General features: G+C 46.5%; 1 protein-coding gene across 7 annotated transcripts in view; it reads right to left on the bottom strand.

The window, feature by feature from the left end:
* ebf3b (EBF transcription factor 3b) overlaps nt 1–24,704 on the bottom strand; it is an 89,495-nt gene that overhangs the window by 8,715 nt on the left and 56,076 nt on the right. For 3 of the 7 annotated variants that reach the window (XM_061790602.1, XM_061790596.1, XM_061790599.1), the window contains exons 7-11: nt 22,562–22,643; nt 20,224–20,365; nt 15,060–15,193; nt 14,823–14,949; nt 1,020–1,108 (exon numbers count right to left, since the gene is read on the bottom strand). In XM_061790602.1, coding sequence (XP_061646586.1) covers nt 1,020–1,108; nt 14,823–14,949; nt 15,060–15,193; nt 20,224–20,365; nt 22,562–22,643 — 574 coding nt within the window. The remainder of the gene's footprint in view (nt 1–1,019; nt 1,109–14,822; nt 14,950–15,059; nt 15,194–20,223; nt 20,366–22,561; nt 22,644–24,704) is intronic. The other 4 variants (XM_061790601.1, XM_061790598.1, XM_061790600.1 and 1 more) reach the window with 2 other exon arrangements.

The raw sequence follows: 24,704 nt of genomic DNA on the forward strand, positions 1-24,704 counted from the left end.
ATTTCATGTCAAGGTGTTGTGTCCTGTCTCTGCGGGGACCGAGTCTAATTGAAACACTTCATATAGCGAAGCAGGCGCTAGCTGTGATGCTCTACTTCTCCGCATTGCCTCGGTTAAACATCTTTCGCGACCACACAGTCTGGTCTTTATTAAATTGGCCGTTGGACGTTAATGATATTGCTGTGTTGCATGCTGGGATTTAATAGATAAGGTCTTCAAAGGTTTTACAGTGTTATTAAAACTCTAAGGTGGCCACCACTTTACTGCATGCCGAGGGCTTTTGAATGGACTAATCATTCATATTATTACGCTCGACACGTCAGTCACCAAAATGGTTACCGGCATGGTAGCAATTAGTGACAGCGCAGTGATAGATTTTATCAATAGGAAATGGAAGGGGCAAGAGAATCAAAGACGGTTTTAAAAAAAAAAAAAAAAAAAAAGTGTAAAAGAATCAAAGAGTTTCGTCTCAGCGGGAGAATGATCTTCCTGTTCTCGCGCAGTGGCGTCAATATCGTGACCCGTTTGTGTGCCACACAAGAGCGTCTCAGACTCGACGTGGCTTTCAACTGCTTCGCCCGGGTTCAAAAGAAAACAATAAGAAAGCCAAAGCATAATAAGACGCGGTCTTTGTCTATTAGCGGCAGTAAGACGAAGGGGTTTACGGCACAGGGTTCTGTAAACAAAAGATTAAACCAAATCGAGCTGCAGAAAATGAAAGGAAAACATGAGCGGGGTAATGAGGGCGCAGACGTCGTTTCTGACCAGATTACCATCTCCACAGACTACTGGAGAGGAAAACGCCTGATTGAGCTATTTTACCGCACAGAGAGTTTACGCCTCTCTCCTCACACTAAACCAATGCAATTACCACGCTGGCTAGTGGCTAAGCCACATATGTGCGGCAAAGCTGTTCCTTTTTAAAGCACTATGTGTTAGTGGTAATGTCGCTTTGTTTAATTCTCACATTCGCAGCTTCAAGTCATCGTATCACAGTTTTTCGGAGACAGTGGACTGACCTTTGGTAGCCTTTCAGGGTCGCCGGGGTGTCTGGGGATGACCTTCTGCAGCCTCTGGAAACCATAGTCGATGGTGGGCTCGTTCAGGGCTGCGCGAGAGGGGAGACGAGCGTTACAAGCAGTCGTGTTTTGGGGGGTTTTACACAGACAGGAAGAAAGTAATTGAGCAATCTGTTAGCGTTTACAGTACAAAAGTCATTTCAGAATGGCTAATTTCAACAAAACCTCAAGGGTGTCAAATCATTTCATGAAAAAAAGCGGCGGCTCCGTGGGTGGCGATGGAAAATGACACAGTTACTTGTGACACTCGTGTCACAGAGTGTTATTCCATTAAGAGCCGCGATGACCTACATCAGTGCCGGGATCCTTGCGAGGGACCCTCCCCCTTTTTTTTTATCTACTGTAGAATATTGACTACAACTAAACTACAGAGCGGGCCTCTTTTAATCTAACAGAGCTTTAATAATCTGCGAAAGGCTGTCCACACATTGATCTAGTGTAAGCCGCTGTCATCTCACACTTCTCCACCGACCGTACCGCAACAGAGCGCCCGTGAAATACGGCAGCGGATCCCACGGAGCCATCAATCTTTCCCACCCCTCAAATAGTAATCTGGAGCATGAGGCATATTGGGCGATGAATCAGGGGCACAAAGTAAATGAATCATAACCAAGACTTTGGTGAGAGCGGGGTCGCTTTATGTCTGACAGTCCTAATGGGTAATTGAAGGCTTCCTCACAGCGCCGCCTGGTTCTAAACAATCATGTGTACACTCAAAGGCAGGACCAGGCGAGAAGGGGAGGGAGGAGAGCAGTGCGAAGGGGGAAGGAACGACTTAATAGAGAACATCACTTCTCAATGTAGATATCATTTTCAGGAGAGTAACTCCGCCGAGCGCTTCATAAATCAATGGCTTTCTATGGAGACTAATAAGAAGTGCCTGCCCCTGTTCATTGTTCAGCCTGTAATTTGGCCCATCACTCATTACTCAGCGTGTAATTTCAGCATTAACACCGCACAGCTCGCTGAACCTGCTCGACATCACAAAAAGTGAAAGCGCGCCAAACGCGTGCATATACACGAGGCATGAAGTCACAGTAGGAACATTGATTGCTTTTGCCTCCTTTTGTCCCCGCTCATCTAAATACACAACACACACACACACACACTCACTGTACCTTTGTGCTGCACTTGGACACAGAAGCCTCCCTCCAGTAATTGCCAGCTCGAGCGTGATCAAATGCAGCAATTATGTGTTCAAGCATGGCCGATGCAGGATGCTAATCGATAGCAAGGACCTACTGTACTGCAAGTACAGTAATATGCAGCCTCATTTTCCCGGCTCACCTGAGTAACATACACTGCTGGAAATCTAATTTGGCAGGTCATCATGCGTTCCGAAAGCGACAAAAGTGGACAAACGCCATCTTCCCCTTAATAAAGGATTGATCTGCCGTATTGATCGTACATGACAAGGAGGTAGCGAGGAATTTGCCCACTTTCCTTTGTTATTTCCAACCCCATTCTTATCTATGCCTTTGTGCACGCACGCACGCACGCACACACACGCGCACCTGCCCCGGAGTGTGCAAACGAATGTGCATACGCGGCCCCGCCAGACCCCGCCGCTCAGTGTGATGTAAATTGTGTATGTGTAAAAAGCACTCCATAATCAGGCCATCCATCATCAGAGGCTGTCAGTGGGCGCTCTCAGGGTGATACATCATGCTCTCCTGTCCTCCGCCTCAGCCGGGGCCTGCTCGAGCCGCCGGGCATGCTGGGAAAGCAGCCGGAAAGGCGCACGCTACAGGACGAGACTTGGGCCGGGAGAGGTGCTCGGTGTCATGTGCCTTTGCCAATGATAATGATGCCCAAAATCGCAGTGGAAAGACTTAGGATTCGTGTGATTGCGAGGATAGGATATCCTTAAAGAATGCGTCGAGGCTTAAGTGCTCACATATGTGAACGAAAATATGACTTGTGCACGTGGCAGAGCCTGACATGTAGTCAGGCGCGATGCCGGCGTGACGACGCGCCGCTCTCTCATCTATCATGGAGATGATCTTTGTAACAACCCCGGCGTAATGAAATTGGTGACACAGACCGCCATCTGCTATTGATTTCATGCAAATGCTTGTGACAGCTGATGGAGACTTGCATTAGCGCTAAACGGCGCTGTCAGTTGATGAGTTGACACTTTTGTAGTCGCGGCATGTACGCCCGGCGCAGACAGACACAGACAATGTCAATAATCCTGTAAGAGCTGTTGATAATATATACTGAGCACTTATATGCAGCCGGGGTAAAGAATGCCATACCTGCACGTTCTTAGCACTGCGCCACAGAGTTTTGTCCTCTCTACAAAGATTTGCTTTCATCTTGATTTCTTCAGAATGATCGTAGGCTTTACTTTTTAATGCCACACACATTGACAGCATCCTCCTTCCTCCCCAAGTAGTGCTGTCTCGTCCTATTAGGCCCGCCAGTGTTTTTGGTATGCTTTTCATGCAAGATTGGATAAAAACTTGACATCCAATTTTCACAAAACCCCGTGAAGGGGGTCAGGTTCGGGCCAACGGAAACTCCATGCCATTTTGGTCTGTAAATAATTGAGAAACAGGGGTAATCCTGAAAATTTCGTTAATTAGATATTTCAAAGTTAAGGCCTTAATTACCCTTTAAAAATTGCACTTAATCCTCAAATTAGCAACACGACAAGAAAATGCCTGCCTGTCAAAACGCTGAATTGGGGGGGGGGGGGGGGGGCACTTCAACCTGAGTTCAGCACACCAAGAAATTTCAAAATGAGATAACGGGTTCTGGAGCCTTTTGTGTGATATTGTCCATCGAGAATCTGGTCCAAAAACACTTTCAAATTAGAGTAAAACTTCCATCCATCCATTTTCTGAGCCGCTTCTCCTCACTAGGGTCGCGGGCGTGCTGGAGCCTATCCCAGCTGTCATCGGGCAGGAGGCGGGGTACACCCTGAACTGGTTGCCAGCCAATCGCAGGGCACATAGGAACAAACAATCATTCACACTCACAGTCACAGTCATGCCTACGGGCAATTTAGAGTCTCCAATTCATGCATGTTTTTGGGATGTGGGAGGAAACCGGAGTGCCCGGAGAAAACCCACGCAGGCACGGGGAGAACATGCAAACTCCACACAGGCGGGGCCGGGGATTGAACCCAGGTCCTCAGAACTGTGAGGCTGACGCTCTAACCAGTCGGCCACCGTGCCGCAGAGTAAAACTTATACTCTAATTTTCGTGTTTTTTTTCCCTGAAGATATCTCCTTAACCATTTAGTTTTGTCTGCTAGTTGGGGAACCCCTTCTCCAATTGGCTGACAAGTTGCAGTTAAAAATATCCACCAATAAGCTCATACGGGTTCTCCAAGTCGACGCGTCAAAATGACTGCGATGTTTCAAACGGCATCATTTGCCCTAAAAATGCCACTGAAATAGCACAAATGGAACATTATTCTTGAGAAGAGCTGTGTGGGAAGTAGAATAGGTCATGTGCTTGAGTAATCAAATGTCGTTGTTGTTTTTTTGTGAATTTATTTGTTATAGAAGATTTGAGGCATTTGAAGTGCTCATTCCATTTTATTTTTTATTTAGGTATTTCTTTTTTAATTCCACAAAGATGCCGGTCAGTTGTCACGATGCTACTCAAATACACTCTTCCAACGTCTTAAATATGACACATTGAAATCCAATTGTGTCAAAGAAATATAATAATCTAAATCAATTATTTCATTTTGCTGCCTGTACAGAAGGTAGCTTTAGGTGGGCTGTGTTAATAAATGATGTTACCTGCAAGCTGCAATCACTGTAAAAGTGTTTAGTACTTCTTTTATATAGCAGATAAAATATAATCACATTTCTTAAAATATTGCATTGAACCCATATCGCCCACTCCAATTTGTTGCAATAAGAAGTGAATGAGAGCTCTTAAATTTGACCGAAGTTGCCATAAAAATGTCTTCAATCTCGCTTGCTTAAACCTGCAAACCTTTTTTTTAAACCCTTAATTTCTCAGTGAATAACGTGTTAACCTTCGTAGCAGAAATCCGCCAAAAGCACAAAGTGGGTATCTATGACTGTGAATATTTAGTTTGGCCTTGGTGGAGGTTTGCACTCCAACGAGTGCCGTTGAAGTTTTATGAAAAGAAAAATATGTGTGTTGTCATTATTTCGCCATACGATGACCAAATTAGATGACCAATATGTGTTTTCATAATATGGTCAAAGGGTGTGGATGCCTCACCCCCATCCCGCTCCCCTCTCTGTGAGGGCTCTCAGTCGCTGCATGGAAACATGAAACCCTCCACAGACATCCCATAAATCCTTCCCTGGGTGGGGAGTCTAGCCAAGGGGAGGGGAGGTTGAAGAGGGGAGCTATGATACGGGTGGTGGCGGTGGTGGATTGTTTAGAGGGGGGGGGGGGGGGGGGTTTGCTGGCACGTTCCAGTCACGCCCGCTTCCCGGCCCGCGGCCAATCAATACCACTTTCCTGTTTTAGAGGTGGGTAATTATGAGGTGGAGAGATTGTGTGACCTCTCACCCCTGCTGCATTACTCGGCTGATATTAAGATAAATTGCCTGATTTTGGGTAAACATATGCTGCAATTCAAACTGTCAGCACTGGTTTGCTCAGGGATAATTTGTATTGATCTCCTGGCTTCTTCCCCATTTTGCTTACTGACCTCACGGATAATTAGAGAAAAAGAGACACGGGGAGGTAAGGCAGGACTTGCATTAGAATACTTTGTAGAGCAGATGAAGAGCACAGGCAAGCTAGCGGGGTATGGGTGAAGGGGGGGGGGGGGTGACATTATGGACTAATAGAATTTTCATTTTGTTGCTCATCTTCTGTTCAAATTTGGACAGGTTACACGGTCTGTTCAATTACGTCGCTCGTGTTTTTTTTCCCCCCCTGCTAGCCACACAGATAAGGGATTTAATTGTTTAACAGAACTTTTTCCACAGTTTAATATCCGTGATTATTAGATTGGAACACGTCTGTCAAATTCATCGGATTATAACAAAAAGAACAGATTGTCATTCCCAGTGATTCTGTCTTTGAGGAATGCTGTTTTCTTGAAGGTTTTCTGACCTTCTCGCTCTTTTGCGAGCATATGATCAAGTTTCAGAATATGAAGAAATGGAATGCATGACTCGGTGTGCAGCTGCGACCATATCGGTTCCAATTTTCAATGTTGCGCACGCGTATGAGCGCCCGATGGCCAGGCTCCAGTGTAATTCCTCAGACAGGAATGTGCACTTCCCGATGATGTTTCGATCGAGCGCCCTAATCGGCTCGCTGAACATTTCCTTCAGAAAACTGCTTTGGTCTGTACTAAAAATGGAGAGTCCACGCCGCCGCGCTCTAGCGCAACATGGCCGACGTTGGCAGCGTGATACGCCGCCGTCCGTGTGCCCTCGGTCCATATGGAGGTGAATTGAGCACATGTTGCGACTGACAGTATCAGGACATAAACACAGGGACATGTTTGAGCAAAGCAGTAAATTTAAGGGAAATTGTTCCTTGTTAAGTCTATGAGACTGAATGCAGGCTTGCACCGCGTCTTAGCATTCCTGCCAGCCATTACAGCTTATTACGATAACTCTATCTTTCCAGGAGATAAAAACCTAGCCTTGTTGCCATTTGCCAGCTATTACTTTCGCTAATTATACTTAACTGCTTCGAGCTTATCTCCACTCCTCCTACACCATCGAGCAGTTATTTTTTTTCTTTCCCCTTAACACAAATTAGAGGTGGAGTGGGAGTTGGAAAGGGGGAGACAGATAAACAGCACAGGCAGAAGTTCATTCAAGTGTTATTGCATTTGTGACTTGTCAAACAGTGCAAGTGAAACCTCAGAGGCACCTGCACATCTGTTCGGAGGATGTGGCTCAGGAACAGCGTCAGCAAACGTACACTAAAGATCTCATCTTGTTGGGCTTCACCGGAGTCTTAGTGCAGACATCCACACAACGAGTGAATAGGCTTTCCCTCTGCGTTACTGGCGAGGGATTGCAGTCGGAGGTTGGACATACAAAGGTATCCAGTTGCCATGCTTTTGGACTCCACAGTAGAAAACAGAATTGAGAGAGCAGAAAACAGGCATGCAAAATGAAAACAGCGTTTCAAACCAAGCCAGATTGGAATTCCTCACTGCACACCCACGCAGAGCAAACCTCATCTGCTTTGACACTGACCATATCATCTCCATCCACTGTAGCCAGTTATCATTGAGTGATTCCACCTCCAGCAGCCTCAAGATGAACAGGAAATTAAAATTTCAAAGATCTGCAGTTAAGATAAATCAATGGAGAGAGATCAATGTTCATTGAAATTTCATGAACTTTGAGCTGATACAGATGGAAATACAGACAGTTACACTCTGCTGCAGATATTGCTCCTGCAACAGATAAAATGTAATTAACACGGTTAAAAGGGAGCAATGATACAGATTGCACATCCATAATTTCGCATTGCCTTCATTTCTCTTGTATTATTAGAAAGGGCCAAAGACACCTGTTCAATCCTCTTAAATGACATCTCAGGTATGTGTGCCACCTCTCTAAGGACAATGGAGGACTTTCACACATTACCGGCCAACAGAAATCCAATGGGTTCCCTTCACAGCTGATTGCAAGCGCAAATTAATATTGTAAAATGAAGATCAATACATGGACGGGGCACGGATCGATGGCGGCTAAATTACGACCGCGTTTTCCCCCTCATTCAAGATGAGTTGTGTTTTCCTCCCAAAGTCAATACCACACTGCCTCCCTCATTCATTTCTCAATAAACTTGCCGATGAATTTCAATCAAAAGGCAGCAATGGAGGAGAGGGAGGGGGCGGTGGGGAAGGAGGGAGGTGGAGTTCTTTTAAAGCCCGCTGGGTGTGGATCGCTCCGAAAATGGGGCAAGAGGAGGAGGAAGAGAAGGAGAAAGATCCTCGTCTATCAAGAGCCACCCCCCCCCCCCCGCCTACTCTGTCAGTCTTTCCAGTGGCAGGCAACTGATGCTGTGACTTACTGAGGACAATCTATCCTCAGAGCCATTACAAAACACACCTCCAACGACACTGGGGGGCAAAAAGTGTGTCCAATTAAAATTAAATCAATGAATACCATCCTTTAGTGTGGGAGAAAACATACACCCGTGCTTTCATTTTCCTCCCACAATGCATTTCGAGACGTATTAAAAAGGTGGGGAGGGGGGGACATGGCCAAGTACTTATTTCAATCAATTTCCTGGAGTCGGATTTCACAGGTCACTTGCTGATAACACGCGGTGGAATAATGCCCACAGTGTTCTTCTCAAAGGCTACCTGACAAGCTGCCTGACAGTGGGGGAGTGCGGCCACGTGTCACGTCAGCCGCCTAATTGGACACAAGGACCTTCCTCTGTGGGACCTTGTCGCGCTCCACGCAAGCTCACAAGGCCTTCAAACGACGCCCGTCTGGCTTGGCAGTCGGAGTCCGCTCCACTCCCGCCGAGCCAGTGCTAAATACCCCGCTTGTAATGAGACAGGCAGGTATGGCTATTGGATAACACGGCTTGACACATGCTACTAGGCTTTTGCCAACTGGTTACAACCCACTTGGCTGTGGCGATGACTTTTTATAAATGCCTGTTCAGTTCGCTCTTATGGCGGCAGTTCATTGCCCCCAGTCAACCTCTACAATTCCAATGAAGTTGGGACGTTGTGTGAAAACATAAATCAAAACAGAATACAATGATTTGCACATCATGTTCAACCTATATTTCATTGAATACACTACAAAGACTATATTTAATGTTCAAACTGATAAACTGTATTGTTTTGAGCAAATCATCATTAACTTGGAATTTTATAGCTGCAACACGTTCCAAAAAAGCTGGGACAGGGTCATGTTGACCACTGTGTTACATCACCTTTTCTTTGAACAACATTCAATCAACGTTTGGGAACTGAGGACACTAATTGTTGAAGCTTTGGAGGTGGAATTCTTTCCCATTCTTGCTTGATGTACAGCTTCAGCTGTTCAACAGTCCGGGCTCTCCGTTGTCGTATTTTACGCTTCATAATGCGCCACACATGTTCAATGGGGGACAGGTCTGGACTGCAGGCAGGCCAGTCTAGTACCCGCACTCTTTTACTACGAAGGCACGCTGTTGCAACACGTGCAGAATGTGGTTTGGCTTTGTCTTGCTGAAATAAGCAGAATATGAAAAAGACGTTGCTTGGATGGTCGCTTATGTTTCTCCAAAACCTGTATGTACCTTTCAGTATTAATGGTGCCTTCACAGAAGTTAGTAAGTTACCCATGCCATTGGCACTAACACAGCCCCATACCATCACAGATGCTGGCTTTTGAACTTTGCGTCCATCACAGTCCGGATGGTTCTTTTCCTCTTTGGCCCGGAGGACACGACATCCACAATTTCCAAAAACAATTTGAAATGCGGCGGCACGGTGGCCGACTGGTTAGAGCGTTAGCCTCACAGTTCTGAGGTGCGGGGTTCAATCCCCGTCCCCGCCTGTGTGGAGTTTGCATGTTCTCCCCGTGCCTGCGTGGGTTTTCTCCGGGCACTCCGGTTTCCTCCCACATCCCAAAAACATGCATTAATTCGAGACTCTAAATTGCCCGTAGGCATGACTGTGAGTGCGAATGGTTGTTAGTTTCTATGTGCCCTGCGATTGGCTGGCAACCAGTTCAGGGTGTACCCCGCCTCCTGCCCGATGACAGCTGGGATAGGCTCCAGCACGCCCGCGACCCTAGTGAGGAGAAGCGGCTCAGAAAATGGATGGATGGATGGATGAATTTGAAATGCGGACTCGTCAGACCACAGAACACTTTTCCACTTTTCATCAGTCCTTCTTAGATGAGCAGAGAAGATGGCGGTGTTTCTGGGTGATAAATGGCTTTTGCTTTGCATAGTAGAGTTTGAAGTTGCACTTACGGATGTAGCGCCGAACTGTATTTACTGACAATTGTTTTCTGAAGTGTTCCTGAGCCCACGTGGTGATATGCTTTACACATTGATGCCAGTTTTTGATGCAGTGCCGCCTAAGGGATCGAAGGTCACGGGCATTCAATGTTGGTTTTCGGCTTTGCCGCTTACGTGCAGTGATTCTCCAGATTCTCTGAACCTTTTGATGATGATATGGACCGTAGGTGATGAAATCCCTAAATTCCTTGCAATTGTACGTTGAGGAACTTTCTCCTTAAACTGTTCGACTATTTTCTCACGCACTTGTTCACAAAGAGGTGAACCTCGCCCCATCTTTGCGTGTGAATGACTGAGCGATTCAGGGAAGCTCCTTTTCTACCCAATCATGGCACCCACCTGTTCCCAATGAGCCTGTGGGATGTTCCAAACAGGTGTTTGATGAGCATTCCTCAACTTTCTCAGTCTTTTTTGCCGCCTGTCCCAGCTTTTTTGGAACGTGTTGCAGCCATAAAATTCTAAGTTCATGATTATTTGCTAAAAACAATAACATTTATCAGTTTGAACATTAAATATCTTGTCTTTGTAGTGTCTTCAATCGAATATAGGTTGAACATGATGTGCAAATCATTGTATTCTGTTTTTATGTTTAACACGATGTCCCAACTTCATTGGAATTGGGGTTGTATAATAATAATAATAATAATAATAATAATAATATTGTAAATGCAATTATTATAATTTTTTTCCCCCCAGTGCATCTGTTTACATGCCTTCTTGAATGCCTTTGATTGAGGCATATCTTTGCAGTAGGCCCCACCCCGTCACTGGGCGGCGTCTGATGGCGTTCCGAACCCAACCCTTCCAGGACAGGAAATGAGACGGAAACTCCACATCTGATCAGCTGCTGAATCTGAGACTTCAAAGAGTCGGCGGGGTGGAGAGGAGACCTAAGTATAGGCCTGATTTACAGGACAGCACGGGGCTTCATCAGATAAAAACTCGAGGAGTCTCCAAGACCACATAAAGTATTTTAAGTGTGGAGCAGGATTAATTGGAGTTTTCCGAAGTCGTTCGCATTATATCAAGCTTTGACTTTCTTCAGCGGAACGCCACCAATGAAACATTTCTCTAACATTTTTAATACAACAATGACAATGACTTTAAAAGTAAAAAAAAAAGACAAATAATAATGATCTCGTCCTCAGTATCTGCACTAGCCTCATCTTGCTTTTCCCTCCTTTACCGGACTGACATTTCCTGATCCCCACCTCTATTGAATGAAGCACACATGACCTCTTTGTCCTTAAGTTGATGAATGACTGCCTCATACCCATTTTGTCAGATTTTGGTGCAGTGGAGTCGATAGCGTCACCTTGACGAGTAAAGTTTGTGATCCATCAGCCCTCAAGGCTGTCTGGGCTCAACTAAGGCCTGGCAAGAGCAGCTCACTGCATGGGGCATCTGCTCCATCCAAAATCCTTCAACCAGCGCGCCGCCAGCCTGTGAGGTCGAACGAATCGGGCCTTTTATTACTGCCGCTTTACAGTGCGAGGGGGGGGGCGAACGAGAGAGAGAGAGAGAGAGAAAAAAACACTTGACTTGTACTAATAGCCGAGAAGCCATGCTGGTCACCAAAGGTCTGAAGACGAAGCACCCTGTCAGTGCCCAGCTTGGAAAATTAGCAAATAATGTTCCCTTCCCCCTGACAAATGTGTGACAGCTCGCCTTCGCCAATCATCCTCTCCTAACGTTATGATGCATGTCCTGGATCCCCACTGGAGGATACAGGCGAAGTTTACTGACCCTCAATTTACCCGTGACAAATGGGGTCCTGGTAAATGTGCATTTTCTAGGGCGCGGAAGGGGTTCATTTTAAGCAATCCTGGTTATGTGGATGTCACTGATTAGGATAAATAGAGGCTCAGTGTGTTAGGACTGCTGGCAGAGCCATATTACCATGGGCCTGCATAGTTGCCCCTGGAGGGGAGCTTTCGTGGAAACTTGGCCGTGATAGAAAACCAAAAGCTCTGATGCAATTAGGAGATTAAATTGGATAAATTGTACAGTCGCGTTTTTATTCATGATTTACTCGTTGATACAGTGCAGTAACTGCTCTGTCAAAACGTTACAATGCTGCAAATGAGGTTGAAAATGTTGTTTTAAACAACAAAAGAGGGGGGGGGGGGGGGGAAACTCTTGATCACACCAAGCTGCTCTCTTTGCGGCGCTTGATAGACCATAATAAAGTATCGACCTGAGGTACAGCTCGGACGTTCTCCTTTTGATTTTCTCCAACCTTGCTGACAGTCAGTTCTACCGGTCCTGTCCTGACCAATGGATAACCAATACATGGATTGGACAGAGGACAAGCTCGCAATCTCCAAAGGGACAACACTTTGTTGAAAGGGATAGACTGTAAATTAGCCCACACATGCGGGGAGAGATGAGATCCTCCAAGATGTCGGAAACCGCGACCTAGTGAACTTTTATACCTTTTGTCTGTTTGTCTCGTTAGCGTTAAAAACGTCCAAGAGGAAATGCCAGCAGGAACATTTGACACTGCGGGGTGCTCTCTTTCGGAGAATGGATTGTGAGTTTTGGAAGTGGTTTCAGGGTAATAACCTGAGTGAGGACGTGCCCCTCTGCTATTCGAGTTGACTCTGGGTAATTTGTGGTCATTTCCTTGAATTGGGTGACTTACATTTCCACAATTAGGGAGGCGGCGCAAGAAGAGCCAACTTGGGAAAGAAAGTATGAAAAAGGCAGCGTGCTAAAGCCACAGCTGGGATTGTAAAGCCACTGATAACTACACCTTTATTATGTCCACCGCACACCATATCATTTTTTAATGTCACTAGCTTAGTTCACTGAAGACAAGAAGCGTCAGACATTAGCAAAAAGCCCAGCTGTAGTTTGAATGCGTAAACCCAACAGTTAGTGCAATCGAGCAGTCGTTCACAAGTGTCAATCTTTGTAAACCACACAGCGACGGGAGCAGCAGAGGAGCTGAACCTGTTCATTGGTGACTTTCTCTTTTAATTCACTAATCAATTGTACCACCATTGCCTCCTGGGGCAATTGTATCCTTATACTAACTGGAAGTGAGTAAGTACTGAGGGAAGATGGAGTAAGACTAGGGGGGAGAAGAGAAGAAAATCAACAAAGATAGAGAAAAGGGGACACGTTTCCTCGGCAAAACCTGATGGTAATCATCCCAATCCGCTTAGCCTCTGTGACTAATGGGGTCTGTTCTTTAGGGACTTGCCACTTTCACCGGGGCGCTGTAGAAGCCATTAATGTCTTAACTTATACACCTTCTCAAGGCTGCGCGGTAACATATGTACACGCACACACACACACACACACACACACACCTCGTGCACTCCCAGGCAAAGAGGCACACATGCACTATTGCGGGCACACTACACTCCTGTTTCATTATCCCAGTGCCTTGTTGGCCTTTGCTCCGCTCCTGCTAGGGAGGTTAAATGCAGGAGAGCTGGGCCAGACTGCACGGTTGGAGGAGAAGGGGACGCATGGCTGAAGGAGGCGAGGGGTTGGAGGGGGGTCTGGGGAGCAAGAGGAGGGAGGGAAGGGTCTTGATGAGAAACAGCTGCCCCAGGATGGAGGGATCCGGATGAGGGGGTGAGCGCCCCCACTTTGCAATTCTGCCTTGCTCAAGGCCAGGGCTGCGCTTGAGGCCTGGGTGTGCTGGGGGCGGTCGGGGTGGGGTAGTGAGAGTGAGAGTGGCTCGACGCACCCTTGTTTCTTTCTGTCCGTCAGAGCTGCAACAGACGGAGGCTTCCAGGTCAGACAGGCTCTGACCCCCGCAGCCTCTGTCTCCTCAGCAATGATGACAGATAAGACCACCACTTCCTTCTGTTAGCCAAGATAATCACATCCCCTTACTTTTTAGTGTGACAAGCTCACACAAGGCACACACCTTTCTCACGTGTGTTTGTCTTGTTACATACGCCTTTCACACCGGTCTCATGAACCCAACCGAAGGTTGCATTAGCAGGCTCATTTCTGAAAACTCGAATGGCTTGTGAAGACTGCTGCCGAGGGTCCAATAATTATAATGTGGATCGGCAAGAAAAGAAACATTCACAGGGATGCATTTCTTACATACGCTCGTGCGTTGTCATTAAACTTCCTGCAAAATTGTGAACAAGTGAGGGGGGAAAAAAAATACTTTTTTACCTGTGCCCCCACCTCTCCACAAATGCCATGCAACTCTCTCAAGTAGTTTCTTCCCAAAGTCCTTGCTAACAAACAAACAAGAAGCACTGAAAAGATAAACGTCCTTGGCAGAGGCACTCAATAAAGTGCAACGAATCCTTGAATCCGCACCTTTATCCTCATCTGCACCAAAATTTAATGGCAGCTTATTTGGTCCATTCCCTAGCCATCCACAAGGTTTTATGGTAGCTTTAGTGTAATCCTCCTAACTAAGTAACAGCAAAAACATAACCTCTTTCTGCCTGCCCCCCAACTCTCCCTGTCCCTTTTGCAAAATCGGCACAATTAGCAAGCAGAAAGCTCTATCTGTCTGTCTCGTATCAATCCAGATCAAGACAATTGGCAGAATGAGTCATCTTGACAGCTTGAGTTTAACAGAGCTCGGCAGCGACCTTGTACGACAGAAGGTCAGAGGGGGATCGGGTTGCACCGCTAGAAGGCCCTCCATCAAACAGCCTTTTACTTTAAAACAGTGCAGATCTTGCACATTTTACATTCAGCCAGGCAAGACCTTGGTTCGTTCATTACCGCTGGGCTGAGGGTTTTCCGTAATACAGCAAGGGAAGACGAGACCACTTGAAAGAAAAAGAAAAGGTTTTGACTCACCAGTGTACACAAATCGCCCAGGGGCACCTTTGCAGAACTGCTTGGACTTGTAGGACAGCGTGACTTCCACCACGCCGGGGATGTGCCGAGGTGGAGTCTGGACGCGGATAGCGTGGGGAGTTATCAGCTGGATTAGAGAGCGGGACAGAAGAAATAATGAAACCTCTGCAATAACAAGGAGACAAAACGCCCCCCCCCCCTCTTTCAACGTCATATAGAAGTTTCGCCACGTTGTACCTCACTCCATACGAGCATGGTGCCGAACACCACTTGTAGGCCGTCGAAGAAGTTGTCCCCTATGATGATGACAGTGGCTCCTCCAGTGGTCCATCCCTCGCTGGGGCTGATAGCCTTGATGCATGGGGTGGCTGCTTATCCAAGACAAAGAGAAGAGCAAATTCAGCACCCGGGCTTTGACGCGCGTCCCGTCCGTTCCACATAGACACGTTACTGTGTCACTTCCACGTCCGAGCCCTCACAAAGACATATCATGGAGATTGCCCCGGTAAAGAGTGGGGGGCAGTGTGAAGAATGATGGATTTGTCCTTTAAGGCACGAGAATCAAAATCATTTATCAGCGCGCTGGAGTGGTGTAGTTAAGCAGACCCTTCAAATGGTTCACTTCACAAAGGCTAAACGCCGGGCGCGCCAGGAAAATGATTTGATGTTGCAAATGATGTGTCAGGGCAAATGTAGCCATCGGAATTGATTAGGCGTGCGCCCGCGTGTACAGTAAGATTTCAAAGTTGGAGGCCCGTCGTAAATTAGTCAAGAATAGAGGCCGTTAAAGTGGAAATGACAAGCTCAAGCTTTGCTGCTTCACGTTGTTTCATTACCTTTTGTTCTGCATATGTAGTACAGTGCGGGCGCAGTCGGAGTAGTTTCAGGTTTCATAACGTCGAACGCACTCATGAATTATTCACACGGAGGCTTCCCCCCTTTGTTTTTGTGATCGATTCAATCCATTTCATATTGTTTATTATTACAATGCTTTTCATCTGGCGTGACTTCTGCGTCACGGCTCCGCCATACATCAACAGTCTGAGTTGTTATTATAATCTAATTTGAGTGATCTGGCGCCTCACATCCACTGTCATTTGATGCATTACCTTAATATGGCGCTCGGCACAACACCGTGTTTACCGCAGAAATAGCATGACAGCTATCCATAAAGCAGCCACATCAAATTGAATCTATTTCCATCAATATCTTTGAATATACAATGAATTGTGCATGTGTTTCCTCACTATTCTGACTAGGTTCTTTTTCTTCCCGGGCTTCTAAACCTCTATTATCCTTTCCATCCAGTGAGTAAATCACAGTCGGCCCCTTGTTGGTATGGATCACCTCCGACAAGACATCTCCCTTTGTTTGCCTTGCTGTTGGGCCTGTTCGGGTCATGTTTGCCGTCTCTCCCGGCCCGTAAAGTGCACGCACACACATCGGTACTACAGGGACTCTGACTTTAACAGGCGCTGTTGACTTCATGCTAATCACCTCGTACAGATTTTCATTTGTGAGGCCTGGAGGAGTGACATTTGCTTTCCTTAATTGCGAAGCGCGCCGTCTGAAAGAGGACCAACCCTCGGCGGGCACGCCGGGCCCCCCTCTGAGGGCCTGACCTTCATCAGTGCGGACGATTACAGCAAATAATTCACCCTTCAAAATTACTGTAAACAAATTGACTTTGGGGATGAGAGCGAGCGCGAGGAGGAGGGCGGGGGGTGCGTGCAGGAAGAGGAGGAGGACCTGATGGTGACTGTGACTGTTCGGGGGCAGCTGCAGCCTGAAGCCGACCGCAGTCGCACACAAACACGTGCACGCACATACAAACGCACCTACGCTGCCACCCACACACACACACACACACACAGACCGACCCGAGGAAAGACAGTGACTGGGGCCCTAAGCCGTCCACCCTTCTGCCTACAAATTTGCATATGTCTCAATGCGCAGACAGAGCGGGGAGCATGTGCTGAATGGGGACCGTGGCAAAGTGGATTACACAGTCAGCGCCGGCAATCTGATGACAGACACGCACAATAACCCCACCACCACCACCACCACCACCACACCCAGCTCCAGCAGATGATCACAAGGAGTGGCCAGAGTGGAAACTTGTGGTCACAGCACAGGAAATGCACCTGTTTTCACCCTCCAAATCTCCGATAAATGAAAGTCTTAACTTAGAACTGTCCCGCCCGGACCTCTCAGTCAGCCATATGAGAGCGTCAAAACTGATCCCAGATCTGAGCCTGGGAGGTCGCGCCTCCGGTATTGCGACACTCAAACAGGTCTGATGTAGCCCCGTGAAGCCGTCCTTTGTTCTGCCTGCTGAAATGTGTTGTAATTGTGCTGTGGGATGTCCAGATGGTCGGTTGATAGTGCAGCTGATGGGATTATACCTTTTACCTCTCCCTGGGCCATCTGTTCCCTTTGACTCTCTCCCTCGCTCTCTCTCTGCAGCCCTCTGCCTCTCAACCTCTCTCTCCCTCTCCTCCACTCGTTTCTCTCCATCATTCCTCACTCTCTTTCTTCCTCTTAGGCCCAGCAGTCTGGATTCACTTGTCTTTATTGCATAAACCCTAACAGCATTACAGCCACTTGGCATGCAAATGAGGCAGGCGCTGCAGGCTCTATGCTGAGTCTCCTATATTGTCTGGGGCTCTATAATGGTGAGCTAAGGAACGTGTGTCTGTGTGTGTGCGTGCGTGCATGCATGACGATGATGCCGTGTGTGTGTGAAATACTATTTGTGAGCATGTTTATGCATCTTTAAGCCTGAATCTATACATGTTTGAGTGGCAGGCAACCGCAAAGTGCATTTCTGTCTGGATGCATAATATGCTTGTTGTGTGACAGTATGTACACAAGTGGGGAAAAATACCTAGAATGACATTCAGTAGCGCACGGGACCTCCGCCAAAGCCCGACAGTCCTTACTTGGATCGGCACCAAATTGTTCAGATATCCACCTCCTCAATAGGCCTGGATTTTGTCAGCAAGATTAATTATTGGCATTATTGTTCCCCACTGGGGGGCTGCTATGGATCTTTTGGCGCAGATCATGATATTTTTTTGCATCGCATTCAAATTTTGTCACAGTAACAATACTTGGTCCCAAAAATTGGTATCTCTCATTTTAATTTTGATGTCATATTTGATCATTTATTCAATGCCGTTCATAAGACAAGTAGAGTTTGAGGTGCAGGCGGTGGTAATTCACACATTTAGTGACATGAAAGACTCAAAATATTTGACATTCTAAATATGATGCAGTGCCTTGCAATCAGCAACAATTAAATGAATACCACATAGTGTGTCAGTTTAAAAAGTGTTATTTGTGGGTTGAAAAATGGTGTACCTAATATTTTGACCTGGGTGTGGGTATGCACTAAAACAATGTCTTTGACATCACATGATTCTTTAGTGTACCTATACAATATCAGGAACCATTTTAGGATGCCTGGTGGGACACACACACACAAAAGTTATTTTTCCAAGGAATTTAATGTTCATTTTTGGCCTCTGCTCCACTAGATTGAATGAAAATGATTTTGTTTGTTAAACAGGGCTAAAAACGTCAGCCTCAATATCACATGGTGAGATCCTGGCTATCCCGCCTGTGGGCCAATAGGGGGCAGCACCTCTTGATCAATGCGAGAGGCACGGATGATGCAGGGAAAGGGAGAGACTGATGCTCCTCTGGCTCAGCCACACCAGGCTCAGTCACTGTGCCAGCCACATATCTGAGGCTTCTCGCCGATAGTGAACTCCAGAGGAAGACTCTTGCTATTTATATTTATAAAAAAAAAAAAAAAAGCTTTAAAGCCAAACGCCTGCCCACGAGTGTCAAGCCGCCTTTCTGGACATGGCGGGAGTCTCAGTGAAACAAAGCGAGCCATCGTTTTCCGATGCATTTTATATTAGCAGAGAGAGAGGGAAGATAGAAGGGGGCGGGGGTGGTGTTGTGAAGTAGAACACACACACACACAGTCAAGCATCGGGAGGGTGTGTTAAAGTTATTAGACAAAAGACATGTTCAACTGCGCGGTTGACAGTCGCTTCTTTTCTCGCTTTTACAGGGTGTCACTCTGATGCTTTGAAGAGTGTGGTGAGGAGCGGAATAAAGCATGGGTTGGGTTAACCTGTAAAGAACACACACACACAAATACATTGACACACACGCACACACACACACACACACACACAGGGAGGGTCCCAGGGGGGCAGGGGAACATGGAGGCGAGGGCTCAACCTCTTTAATTGCTCTCCTCATTAAGAAACTGGTTGCTAGGCGATCCACACCGATCGTGTCATAAACGCGAAACACACAAACAGAACGTCAGCGAACATAATGACTTTGGTGCTCCGGGCAGGACTTTAATTATTTGATTTTGTTCTCCAGTAGAGGAGTCATTAATAAAGACAAAAACAAATAGATTAGCTTTTTGCCCCACTAGGACTGTGGAGTGTGCCAAGATATATTAATTGTCTGCTGTTTTTTATATATATATATTTTTTTTTATTTATTTTATTTATTTTTTTTAGTTTATTAGTCGTCGTTGTTGTATTAAACATTGCATTTGCTTTTGGTGGTTGAACCATTAATGGCCATTAATGTGTCGAGAAGCTTGGTTCACTCACTAGCGTATATAAACTGTTTGCCCAGCCATAATTGGCCCTTGAAATGTGAAGATAAGCAATTTGCACAATTGCTTCTTGTCTGTTCACTCCTCTCTTTTTTTAATATACTTTCTTTTTTTCACCAAGCCTTCAACCGTATGCGAGTGGAAAGCGTACAGGTCACGGGGTTATGTTTTGTGCATTTTGCTTTTTGAATTTCCCATGGTTTGGTGGTCCTCCTTCTCTCTCTCTTTTGGCTGTGCAGGCAATCAGTCTATCATATGGAATCAGTTGGAAGAAAAACAGTAAGTTCTGTTTTTCTCATAGGTCACCCCCACCACCACCCCAACACACACACACACACACTATACAACCCCCCAACCCTTTCTCCTTCCACCCCCTGTTTCTCCTCTCTCACAGCTAAATCTGCAGAACCCAATGACAGGAAATTGACCTCACAGCCAAATTCTTAAGCAATTTGATCATGTTTCACATGAGCTTTTAGGACAAATGTAGGTGCATTAGCAGACCAGGAGGAGTATTATCAAACTATTTCTGAAATACAAAATACACCAAGTAACGCACACTGTTTCTGAACATGGCAATCAGTTGGCAAAAAGCAATCTAAAGAGTCTTAAAAATGAAAGTGATGGAGGCAAAAGCTATAGAGGCTAGTGGACTAGAAGCTACTAAGGCGTGTTCTGGTAGGATGGGAGAAGATGTGAAAGAAACGGCGAGCGGGTGAACAAACAAAAGATGCAAAAAAATGTGCCTACCATTCTCCAGATAAGGAGGCGTACCTTCTGAAGGGTCGAGTCTGCGAGCCCTTCGCCCATGCTTGGAATTGTTGTGTACGAACATGTTGTCGGACACGGCCAATACGTGGCCGTCCACATTGACGGTCGTCGATACGACAACCTGCAAGAAAGGAAAGAGATTGTTAGATTTAAAAAAAATGTACATTTGAAAATATAATCGTTGGTAAGTAGGTGCGGCACGGTGAGGACTGGTTAGAGCGTCCGCCTCACAGTTCTGAGGACCCGGGTTCAATCCCCGGCTGCGCCTGGGTGGAGTTTGCATGTTCTCCCCGGGCCTGCGTGGGTTTTCTCCGGGCACTCCGGTTTCCTCCCACATCCCAAAAACATGCGTGGTAGGCTAATTGAAGACTCTAAATTGCCCGTAGGTGTGAATGTGTGCGCGAATGGTTGTTTGTTTACATGTGCCCTGCGATTGGCTGGCAACCGGTTCATGTTGTACCCCGCCTCCTGCCCGATGATAGTTGGGATAGGCTCCAGCACGCCCGCGACCCTTGTGAGGATAAGCGGCTCAGAAAAGGGACGGATGGATGGTAAGTAGGCGTGTTGCATGTTTTCCAATCGCACACACGCTTTCAAACACTTTTCTTTGGATGTATCACGTTACCTTTACCAGCCATTTTGCTCAACAGTGTCTTGCATTTGAGTACAGCTAATTGACTTTTGAGCCTCCAAAATACATTTCCGTTCAGCCACTCGGCCAACTGTCATCACGACTCAAAGCTCCGAATTATTGATCAGCGTGTGCATCTGTTTGAAGATGGAGGGGGCCACCCTCCTTTTAAAATATTACTGGAGTCATTAGTAGCTGAAGCGTGCACTCTCCCATCACTCAGCAAACATTTTGCTAGGATCGGATTCCAAACCACACTCCATATTTCATAATGCGTATTTTTGTTGTTGTTTTTTCGCCAAACACATCTCCAAACAGTGAGACCACATGTGAATGCTAAAGTGTGTCTGAGCCGGAAACAGAGAGCCCCTCTCAGGGTTGCCTCGCCGGTAAGTGACCTCGCTGTAGCAGTGGAATTTAGGGGGGTGGGGGGGGGGGCGCTTTTTTTTTTTTTTTTTTTTTTTTTCGGTTAGTTTTTGGGACTGGTGGAGGTGGGGGTAAAAGGAGAAGGGGAAGTGAAAGAGCTCCATTCTTTGGAGCAGGTTCAGAGCTGGGCCAAGCTGAGGATGATGGATTAGGCCCTCTCTGGCCTCCAGCTGGTTTTTAGGGGTAATAAGTGGAGTTGAAGGCATTCAGAGTACACAAGTTTGGCCAAAGAAACACCTATGGAGGAGCATCTGGCAAATCTATTTGGGAGGAAAAACGCTATTACATTAACTGTTGGACCCAAGACAGGGGAGACAAGATATACGTTTTTGCTTCTCCGAAAAGTGCTGTGCAGCAGCTTCTTGTAGACCTTTTGACACAGAAGCGAGATGTGGTGTCTGTCATGCATCAGTCCACTTTCGCCCTCGGGGAATACGTGAGGAAGCTGGGGAGCCCTGATGGCGGTGACATCAGGACGGGACACCCTTGTCTTGTCGCTTTCATGTCTGGCCTTCCTCCTGGATCCAACCCGAGTGCCTATCACCCAGCAAGACGCCCTCCTCTCGTTTGTCCTCGTCCTGATGGCACAAATCGCTCTAAACTCCACCGATCTCGACTCAATAGACAGATGCAGTCTTGGGATAAACCAATTATCAATTGGGGGGGGTCGATGATTTCAAGGCTCGACTGCTTGACACATTAGACGCGGGAAGGGTGAAAGAAGCAGTAAAAGCACTCCGTGGTCCTTTCGGTGTAAATCGCCACATTTTGCCTGCCCACAACAATGATTGTTTTCAGATGGCTGTAAGTGCTACATGTGTGTATGCTTAAGTGCGCACATATGTGAGCAAGGCTGCTAGTAGGAGAGAAATATGAATGTGTGTGTGAGCGTGAGAGAGAGCGCATGCTCACGCATACATGCAGGTATGAATTTCCGCTGTCAGACAGCTCGTGAGTTAACACTGTTGTTACATGTGCTGGGATGGTCCTCCCCCCCTGTGCTGAGGCTCAGAAAGCTGTCAGGAACACAATTGATGGCACCGCTAAATCCTATATCTTTATTTGTGTCAGATGCGATTCCCTTATAAATATTCTGTCCAGAGCACATAAGACACCAAATCCCCGTCCTGGTTTTTTTTTTTTTTTTACCTCCCCCAGTGCCAATAATAGATTTGGATTCACGTGTGAGTGTGTGTTGATTTATTTGTACGACAAGGCGGCAGTAGACGGGACGTGACGTGTGAAGTGGATTTCAGTCACCTGGAATCTGCGCATGTCTCGTGGGTTCCCTGCATTCTTCAGACAGTTCTGGTTGCACTTGAGGAAGAACTTTAGGAAGAATCTGGAAGACAGCACACAACAAGAGAAAAGAACATTACTTGTGTAGAGTCTATGAAATACACTTGACGTCCATAAGAGTCGTTACAGAACAAGAGCTGTATATATAAAAAAACAAATCTGTCTTTATAGGGATAACAGTGCTCAGTTTTGATGGACGCTGTCAGAGAGGTGTTTCTTTGCAGTTGTGTAGAACTGCACTGCATCCAAAATTCAGCATGTTGCCACTCTCATGTGACTTTATAAGGTAACCCAAATATTAGGAAAAACCTCTCGGTATGATGCAGTGCAGTTATTTTCAGTGAAAAAAACACAAGGTCGATCAAATTGTTGGCAGAATTATCGATACAGCTCTTGTATTGCATTTCATTAGATCAGATAACATTGCGGCCAGCGAGCGCAATCAAGCATCCGTTCGAAGCGCCGTTACGAAATCGATACATTATTTATCCCCTCGAAATCTACACCATCAGTCTCTTTGTCATCGCCTTCACCTGAGTTCACGGGTCTTTCCCAACACCCATCTGCCACTAACACGTGGAAAGTCACTTGATATTCCGCCCACCTCTTTAATCCCAGGACACCCCTGTGCAATTAAAGTTCTCCTGTTCAATAGGGAAGCAAATGAGGCCCACCTGTGACCAGGTCTTGTTTGAAGAGCATCAGGGATAAAGGACCTAACAAGGTGAGAGCGCGCCACAAAACTTATAGTCCTGTCAGGCAATTAGGCGGACACTCCTGGGACTGCCGTATGCCACACACACACACACACACACCGACGCACGCTTAACGCACGCACACACACCCCATGCACTTGTGGGTGGGTGAGGCAATTATGCCACAAATTACAACCTGGCTAATCGTCTCTGAACAAATGTCACGTCTCAGTGAGATCTGGGCCGGGCCGGTTTGTTAGACGCGCTTTCTCACGGCTCAGGCAGAATTTATCGATAGAGCCCCCCTCAGCCCGAGAATGGCCCCTCACGTGCGACTTGATACGTGGCAACAGTTAAAGAGGGGGGAAGATTAACAACGAGCCAATGAGAGAGGCGCTTCCCGGCGACAGCCTATTGTGCCACGTTGCACAACTGCGCAGAACAAACAATGAAATTGACTTGATTTTCGCAACATCCCGCCGCAGAATGGTAACTGATGTTGCTGTAAGAAATGCTGTGATATTTACTTTCCCCTCACATTGTGTTTGCATCACTCGGCGCAGTTACTGTGGTTTCTATTGTACTTGCAAAGCGGGACCACACAATCGCGGCGGCTCATCGGATTACCATAGATTGCGCCTTAGATTGCTGTTGCCGTTTCATTGCGCTAAATACAGTGGCTTGTCTGGCCTGAGAGGACGCTTTCTCAACACTTGAGACTTTGCGTTTGACCCTCTGGGATGGCGGCCAGGCCGTAAATCGGCATCTGGAATGACCCTCCTAACCCCGGCCGCATTAACACACGGGCTGGTCATTTAGAAGCGTTCTTCGATAGACTCCTATACCTTGTACTTGGCCCCGCAGGGCCCAGGAGGGAGAGGTGAGGTGAGAAAATATTTTCCCTCCACATCCAAGGAGCTTTGGCTCGGACATCAATAAAAGACGTTTTAACCCGTGCCAGCATGCTGATTGCCTGTTGGTGTGCGGTGAGGCCATAAAAAAGCCGACTTGTCATTAGGGCATTTCACTTGATTGTGTTGACTATGTTTTCGGGTTGCATCTGTTGGCTGATCATCAAAATGACCATTATGTACTCTAATTCCCTGACCCTGTTTTTATTTCCCCAAAGAGTCATAATGTAGAGCAGCAGACATCTGTGGAAAGCAGACCTGAAATACGACTTTTATTTGTCTGTCGCCTCTCGTACAGATTGGGTAAGGCCAGGCAGTGTGTGTTTGCGTGCGGGTGTTTGTGTGTCGCGCCTCCTTCACACACACAATTTATGTCTGAACAAGAGATGGAATACATTTGCCAAACAATGCAGTGACTTCATAAAACAAACACATAACTTTCCGAGTTGGACTTTTCTTTTTTTTTTTTTTTTTTTTTTTTTTTTTTTAACATGCTGT

The sequence above is a fragment of the Phyllopteryx taeniolatus genome, chromosome 11, assembly GCF_024500385.1.
Source record: "Phyllopteryx taeniolatus isolate TA_2022b chromosome 11, UOR_Ptae_1.2, whole genome shotgun sequence".
Lineage (NCBI taxonomy): Eukaryota > Metazoa > Chordata > Actinopteri > Syngnathiformes > Syngnathidae > Phyllopteryx > Phyllopteryx taeniolatus.